The sequence below is a fragment of the Sorghum bicolor genome, chromosome 3 (genome assembly GCF_000003195.3).
Source record: "Sorghum bicolor cultivar BTx623 chromosome 3, Sorghum_bicolor_NCBIv3, whole genome shotgun sequence".
In the NCBI taxonomy this organism is placed as follows: Eukaryota; Viridiplantae; Streptophyta; class Magnoliopsida; order Poales; family Poaceae; genus Sorghum; species Sorghum bicolor.
This window is the reverse complement of record NC_012872.2, coordinates 55,978,088-55,986,548: the sequence shown is the minus strand read 5'-3', so window position 1 is coordinate 55,986,548 and position 8,461 is coordinate 55,978,088. Positions and strand designations below refer to the sequence as shown.

The window sequence follows — 8,461 nt, the reverse complement described above, 5'->3', positions numbered from 1 at the left end:
CCGCTTGGTCCGAGGACAGCAGGCCCGCGGTTGGCCATGACGCTCTTGTCCGAGGGCACAGGGCAGCCCGTAAACAGCAGGCCGAGAGCCAAATGCAGAGAAGAATGCAAGCTTTGGAAATGCCGTCTCCACTACCCCATTGCTTTTGTAACACATAATGAGCTCTCCACTCCACATGTTTTTTTTTTTCGATTTGATTCCATGAAGCGGTCTGCTAAAGTGAAAGGCAAAAAATGAGAAAGGATATTTTAGACATTTCGTGTATATAAGATGAGAGCCCTAATGATAAAGGCTAATAGAAATAGACGGAAGACCATATAAGAAATAAGGGATTTTTATTTTCGGACGTTATTGATAAGTTGAAGAAAAAAAAATCATGAAAGAAAGATACGGTTTTTTAAGACCATATCGGTAATAATTCTCTCGTTTTAAATGTTTACCATAAACTATCAAACTAGGTCATATACGAGATAGTAAACGGATGGCCGAAACTGGCTGGAATTTTGACCGGTACATGATCTAGCCTTTGCTGTGTGCCGGCTTTCAAGATGGTACGAGACATTCTGATTAGAACTCGGTGCCGGAACGGTAATTATATGCATGGGAGTTACACCAAATCCTAGCCTAGGGCTGCAACTTACACATGAGAAAAAAAAAATCTTTTGTTACAAATGAAACCATGTAGGATTGGAAACTTGAAATGGAACGCCAAAATAAAATTTATTAAAATATGACATGTGGGCAACAACCAAGAAGCCAACAAAAATATACGTGTTGACATAGCTAAAGCCATGATTTGTATTAAATATATGTCGGACAAGTACGGAGGTGAAATATATGGAAAACTATATATGTGGATGGATAAATCATATATAAAAAATTGTAACTCAGGTGTCATTGCAAGAGATGATGATATGATGGTCGTGTTGTCTTCTTGTCATGGAAGTATTTCAGCAAGTGTGGCAGTGCTGAAGAAGCTAAAGCTTTAGCCTATGTTGAAAGATTACAACGAGCTTTCCAAGCGGGCTTAACATAGGTAATCATTGGAACGAACTGCACAAGGATTATGTCGGCCTTGAAAAACCCAAAAAAAGATAAATAAGAGATCAACACCATCATTATTGAAATCAAGAGCCGTCTGATGGGTGATTGGAGAATAGCCAAGTAAAGAGAAGAAAACCCAATAGCTAATGCACTGACTGGTTTAGCTAGGTAGTGTAAAAGTTCCAAGATTAGATGGAATAGAACACCTGCGAGTGTCTTAGATTTCCTCAGGAAAGATTGTAAATCTCATCTGGTTATATAAAAATTTGTAACTGGAGTCTATCAAACATTCAAAGTAATAAATAATAAAGATTATCATATGGTATTGTGTTTGAAAAATAACAAATAAAGCTTTGGTTAATTAGCTAGCTCATGCAGAAGCAGTTGGTGATGGATTAGTAATTAATTTGAGTTGATAATCTATTGGAAAAACAAGCAACAACAAAGATGACTTGCTAGTACCGAAGAAACAGTACGTGGCTACAAGTGGCAAAAGGGGAAACTAGCGCCTGAATTCTGCAACCGCACCACAGGAAGTCCTACAGAAAAAGAATTGCTAAAGCTCAACCGGTTGATTTGGCTCCTTCCATCAACTGATTTTTGAGCCATCTGATCTTGCGCGGATGGCCAGCAGGGGGGCATCTGGACAGGGCAGGAGAGGCAGGGGCACTGCCGCACCGGGCCAAGGAGCAGAGGCGCCGCTCACGCCTAGGCAGGGAAGGCGACGCACCGCCGCCGCACCGGGCTAGGAAGGAGCAGGGGCGTTGCCGCAGGGCTGCCGAGGTGGGGAAGGAGAGGGGCACCGCCGCATTGGAGCTGGGAAGGCAGCATGCGCCAGGGTTGGGAAGGCCGCGCTACCGAAGGTCGCGCTACGACGGCATCGATTCTGTGTGCGGCTCATGGAGTTATGGAAGGGAAACCGAAGCGATGGGAAAGGGAAGGGAGAGGGAAGGGATAAGGTTGGGAGCATGGGTCCCACCATAATTTGTGAATAATTTGTGAAAAGTTTGACATATATTTCTCTGATGTCTGCATTCCATAGAAATAATTTGTAAATTTTTATAAAAATTTTGGTATATATTTATATTATTCTCTAAATTACACCACTGTGTTTAATAAATTATACTAAGAAAACATTGTAAATATAGTAATAAATCAGTGTAAATTTAGCTAGAAGATAGCGTAAGTGCATGAAAAAATTCAGTTGATAGGAGACGCCAAATCAACTGAATGACACCTAGATAGATCCTAAAGAAAAGAAAAAACCGCAGTACCGGCAAACTGCCAAGGTTTCCCCGACCAGCGAGACCGAGGGCGACATCATGTTGGATCTCGCTGTCGCTACGACGCCTCACAAGTCACACGGCCGCGCTGCGCGCGGACCGCGCAGGCCGCAAACCGAAGGCAGCCTCGGCAGGGAGGGAGCCCGACGGCATCGATCGAGCAGCATAAATACGCGGCCGTGTGCCGTTGCCGTTGTTGGCTCTCTCAGAGGCACTAGTCGCCCTCCCCCCACAAAACTCCAAGTGAAGAGGCGATCCAGCAACTAACGGCGGAGAACCCCACGCCACGCCACGCTCATCTCCTCGCCGGCGGCAGGTTAACCGCTCTGCGGTCTGCGCACCCGCCGGCAGCCCGACCGGCACCGGGCGAGAAATGGATCAGTAGAGCCGGTAATAACCAACCACCGCGCGCGCGTCCGATCAGATCGAGCGGCCGCGTGTGTGTCTGTCTGTCTGTCTCTGCGTGTGCGGTGTCCACGTACGAGCACCGAGCGTCCGGGGCGCACGAGCAGCCATGGCGCCCGCCGCCGCGTTCGACGCCGAGGCCGGCGCCACCAACGGCAACGGCGTGAGCCACGGCCACGGCACCAAGCCGGGCCTCACGGCCGTGGGCGACGCCGGCGCCGCCTTCGTGCTCGAGTCCAAGGGTACCGATCGACTTCGCCAGTGTGTTAATTAGTTGCGGGCCGGCCAACTGATCGGCGAATTGTCTGTGGATTTTTCTGACCGGCGAGTTAATAATAAGTGAATTTGCAGGGACGTGGTGGCACGCGGGGTTCCACCTGACGACGGCGATCGTGGGGCCGACGGTGCTGACGCTCCCGTACGCGCTGCGCGGGACGGGGTGGGCGCTCGGCCTCACGCTGCTCTCCGCCATGGCCGCCGTCACCTTGTACGAGTACTCCCTCATGTCCCGCGTCCTCGACCACTGCGAGGCGCGCGGCCGCCGCCACATCCGCTTCCGCGAGCTCGCCGCCGACGTCCTCGGTAAGTAGATACATAGTCACGTCGTACGTACGTGCTGTGCCTTGCTGCGCCGCGCGCGCTTCTCTCTCTCTCTCCGTCTCTCGGCAACAACTGATGACCCCCCCAGGCCAACCCAATCAACCACCGCCATGCATGCATCCACTGCTAGCTAGCTTATTCCTTGCCCATGCATCCGGCCATCCCCACGTGTCGGACGCATCGCCCACGACAGCGGCGTCAATGCCGCACACCCCCACACTCTTGGGTGTCTTGCATTGGCCCTCCTCTCGATCTCGCCGCTCGCGTAAAACTTGCGTTTGTGTGCACGCCATGGGCAGGCACGGGAACAACGCCACTCACTGTGTATTACTACAGTACTGCTATCATCTAGAGTTGCTGTCCGGCATGCCAGTTGCTACCATTAAATTAGCATCGTCGGTGCGGTGGCTGTGTGCTTGTGGATTGTGCTGTGACACCTACTGCTGCTGATTTGAATCGTGATTTGTGTTTGGTGGACATGCATGGACATGATGTGTTGTTATCCCGTACCGTATGTACGTGCGTGCGATGCAGGATCCGGATGGATGTTTTACTTCGTGGTCACCGTGCAGACCACCATCAACACCGGCGTTAGCATCGGCGCCATCCTGCTCGCCGCCGACTGCCTCGAGGTGAGCCGTCGTTGCATTCAAGAAAATCTACTAATTCATAAATTTTTATTTTGTCCATGCTAGCTTACAATGTAGTGTTGACGTCTTCTTATGTCGTTTCCATCTTGGACATAGTTAGAAGTTAGTGAGACTAGTCTCAATTCTTTAAACAACCAAGTATCATATCATATATATACACAGACGGTTGCCGTCTCGAATGTAGAAACGGCCTCTGGCATACTACTACTTTATCACGTGCTTCATTCGTCACAAAATAAGTGAAGTTGTAGGTTTATCTTAGTTTGATTAAATTTATAAAAAAATTATTAATATTTATGATATTAAATAAATATTATTAGATTTATCATAAAATATATTTTTATATTCTATATATTTGGTATCATAAAAATTGATGTTCTTTTCTATAAATTTAATCAAATTTAAAATAGTTTAACTTAGAACAAATCTAAAACATCACTTATTTTGAGAGGACGGGTGTATCACTCATTTTTTTAGGTCCCCAGCTTTTCTTCGAGTTGATACATGAGTTGGACAGATAGCCTTCCGTATCTCAACTACTGCGATGACTTATCCGCACGCACACACTCCTGCTTGATAGGCTATGGCCTTGTTTAGTTCGCAAAATTTTGGGTTTTTGGCTACTGTAGTATTTTCGTTTTTATTTGATAAATATTGTCTAATGATGAAGTAACTAGGTTCAAAAGATTCATCTCAAAAATTACAAGTAAACTGTGCAATTAATTTTTATTTTCGTTTATATTTAATGCTCTATGCATACGATCAAAAATTTGATGTGACGGAGAATCTTTAAAATTTTTTGAACTAAACAAGGCCTATAGTCAGTTCACACTAGGAAATTCTTCAAAAAGTTCACACTAGAAAATCCTGAAGGAGGCTGTCTTAAGACGTACGTAAGCCTGACGTGCAAATGCGTTGGAGGATATTTTGGAACATTCCAAATGTCCGATTGCCATTCCTTGTGGGATTTGTAAACAAAAACAAGTGTGTAGTCACAATGAAGAGGCTCATCCTAAAAGGCCCCTAAGATAAAGAATATATTCCACATTATTATTTTTTCTTTCTTGAACCGTATTAATATATAGCGAGCTAAGGTGTTTAGCGGTATATCTCTCAAACAGCTAATAGCGGAGCTAAATCGGGCTATAGCGGCTAAATTATACATGAACACAAATAGCGACACCCTGCCTCAAAAGCCTATAGCGGTAGCTATAGCGGAAGATTTAAAACTATGGAATATCCTCCTGAGGTCCTATGTCCTGACAAGGATGGACTGCCCCGCTTAAACTTATCAGCACTATTTTCAGCTATAGTATAGTAATTTTCTCTCATGATAAATCAATATCAGCATCTATAACATTTTTTTTGCCAGCGGAACAAAACTCCAGTAGTTGTTTCACACTAGTTGCTACCAGTCTACCACTCAACAGGCTCTAGTCTATGAAATTTAAGAAAAATGAATTTTGGAACATCAAGTTACATTTACACTATGTTTATCTGCACAAATATTCTTACCTTATGTCAATAAAATAAAAAATAGCTTATTCTCTGTCAGAACGTAAAGCTTCAACTCCTAGAATCCATGCCGGTTAAACTTTTTTAACTTTGACCAACTTTATAAAAAAGAGCATCAATATCTATGACATAGAATGGGTATCTTATGAAAATATATTCTATAATAAATCTAATGGTATTAATTTAATACTATAATTCTTAACGTTTTTTTTCTATAAATTTGGTCAAAATTTTAAAAGTTTGACTTAGGACAACTCTAGAAGTTGCAGTTTTCAGAGACAGAGAGAGTACTACATAGTAGCTTCACACTACTTGCTATCCTTTTTTTGGTGGGTGGGGGGGGGAGAGAGAATTTTGGAACAGCAAATTACAGTTACACCCAGCACATTTAATCGCACAATATTCTTACCATACGTCAAGACAAGAAAATCAAACAGTACAAACTTAATTGCTCTCTGTTGTGCCCAATTGCTCACATCATCGACTGCTTTTTTTTTTCTGATCTTTTGTGGTGCCCAAACAGATAATGTACACGAGCCTTGCTCCACATGGTCCCCTGAAACTGTACCACTTCATCATCATGGTGGCCGTGGTGCTGGCCTTCCTCTCCCAGCTACCGTCTTTCCACTCGCTGCGGCACATCAACTTCGTCTCGCTGCTCCTGAGCTTGGGCTACACCATCCTTGTGTCAGCTGCTTGCATTCGTGCAGGTAATGTTACCAGCTGAACCCTCTTTGCACTGTGTACACATGTTCCACTGTCACTGTCAAATCCTAGTACCTTTTGTAGAGAACTACTTGATCCTGCTTGGGGAATTAGGTTCCTATAGAAAAAGGCTAAAACATTTAGATAGGGCAAAGGACAAATTAAAAGGGAAGATGCTAAATACACCCGCAGCTTTTCCATTATGCTTTGATGCTTAATTCGTCTGCATAAACTCACTCGCAATGGTGTGTCGACACCTTAGCGCCGTGGAATCGTTAGTCTGGCAGTCTTCAAGAGAACACAATAATGCTGTTTAAACGATGTCGCTTTCGTGGCAAATGTTGCGGTTACAATTGTTAGCTACAGGAATAATGTCTACAAGATGAAATAGTCTGCTGAGGAATGACGTTGCATGATTTGAATTGAGAACACATAGTTAAGGAGGCTTATGTCTAGGAATTGAAGTATTTGACAAAAAAAATTATAAGAATTTAACCAGCCTTGTTAGCTGTAGTACTTCACATTTTCAAAGTTCTGTCTCCTTGGTGTTCGTGGCTCTGGGCCAGTTATTTATTTGGGTGTCTTTTGGCCAATGTGTTTCATGGAGACCATTAACTTTCCCAGAGCCTGTTGAGTGGTGTGCTACTACGTACTAGCTTTTAACAATGTATTCATCAATTCTTGACAGGCTTGTCCAAAAATGCTCCTGTGAAGGACTACTCGCTAAGCTCGTCCAAGTCCGAGCAGACCTTCGACGCTTTTCTATCCATCTCCATCCTCGCCTCTGTCTTCGGCAACGGCATACTGCCTGAAATCCAGGTATATTTAACATTTGCACTTTATTAGAAAGTTATAATATGAGTTTAAATAGGCATGACCAGCTCTGGCTTCCAGTTATAAAATTGACCAAGCTGGAGTAAATCCCAAACCCAATTGTCAATTGCCAAGAGTGTCTTTCTTGTCCCAAACAGCATGAATGCATGATATTGGGCTGTGGTAAACTGACAAACCGGGCTGGGCTCCTTGCTCATTGAGCTACTATGTATCAGGAGGCCCATGAACATAATAAGGACGAAATCTTACTCCCGGCCCAACATATTTGAACTCGATCGTTTCTGCAGGCGACGTTGGCGCCACCGGCAGCGGGGAAGATGATGAAGGCGCTGGTACTGTGCTACTCCGTCGTCGTCTTCACCTTCTTCCTCTCGTCGATCACCGGGTACTGGGCCTTCGGCAGCCACGTGCAGTCCAACGTCCTCAAGAGCCTCATGCCGGACTCCGGCCCAGCCCTCGCCCCGACGTGGCTGCTGGGCGTCGCGGTCCTCTTCGTCCTCCTCCAGCTCCTCGCCATCGGCCTCGTCTACTCCCAGGTGGCGTACGAGATCATGGAGAAGAGCTCCGCCGACGCCGCCCAGGGCCGGTTCTCGCGCCGGAACCTCGTCCCGCGCCTGCTGCTGCGGACGCTGTACCTCGCCTTCTGCGCGCTCATGGCCGCCATGCTGCCCTTCTTCGGCGACATCGTCGGCGTGGTAGGCGCCATTGGGTTCATCCCGCTCGACTTCGTGCTCCCCGTGCTCATGTACAACATGGCGCTCGCGCCGCCGCGCAGGTCCCCGGTCTTCCTCGCCAACACGGCCGTCATGGTCGTTTTCGCCGGCGTAGGGGCCATTGGCGCCTTTGCCAGCATTCGCAAGCTCGCGCTGGACGCCGACAAGTTTAAGCTCTTCAGCAACAATGTTGTTGACTGAACTTTGAAGGCATCTTACTCTTAATTCACGGTGTTTATGTACGTCCATATATAGTAGTAGTCGCATTAAGAGTTGTTGTAGTGTTATTGTGAAAAATTAGTGTGTGCTCTGTGTACACGCATTCCGAGTATAGGCAAATCATGATATGAACGAATTGAAGGGGAACGAGCCACGAGCGCGAGCCTGACTGAGCACAAGAAGCCACCATATAAACGAACGGGCTACCAGAAATGGTCGCGCGGTGTAAAGTATACACATCATCGCTGCTGTAGCGAGTGTGCAGGAGGCCATTACCAATAACATAGGGATGGAAACTGATCGAATATGCAATCGGATTGAATCCAGATGGCACTCTTTTGCCACATTACAGTCTGGATTTGAATTCAGATAGAAATATTCTCGAATGCAGATACAAAACGGATGGTCCAAATTCAGATTTACCATCAGATACTTACTTAGATTCAACACAAAGCAAATATCCTAAAATTCAACCGTGATGAACATAACTCAC

The 8,461-nt window shown here is 45.7% G+C and overlaps 1 protein-coding gene across 1 annotated transcript; it reads left to right on the top strand.

Moving 5' to 3' along the window:
- LOC8054398 (probable GABA transporter 2) lies at positions 2,459–8,100 on the top strand. The gene is made up of 6 exons (XM_002458128.2): positions 2,459–2,974; positions 3,084–3,314; positions 3,867–3,964; positions 6,021–6,207; positions 6,891–7,021; positions 7,324–8,100. Exons 1-6 carry the CDS (start codon positions 2,842–2,844, stop codon positions 7,948–7,950), a joined length of 1,407 nt encoding a protein of 468 aa, XP_002458173.1. The 5' UTR covers positions 2,459–2,841; the 3' UTR covers positions 7,951–8,100.

Bases quoted from the DNA above. Each gene is read 5' to 3' on its own strand.
- LOC8054398 (XM_002458128.2), top strand. From the start codon at position 2,842: ATGGCGCCCGCCGCCGCGTTCGACGCCGAGGCCGGCGCCACCAACGGC. The intron at 2,975-3,083 runs GTACCGATCGAC...GTGAATTTGCAG, and splicing joins CTTCGTGCTCGAGTCCAAGG to GGACGTGGTGGCACGCGGGG. The intron at 3,315-3,866 runs GTAAGTAGATAC...CGTGCGATGCAG, and splicing joins GCTCGCCGCCGACGTCCTCG to GATCCGGATGGATGTTTTAC.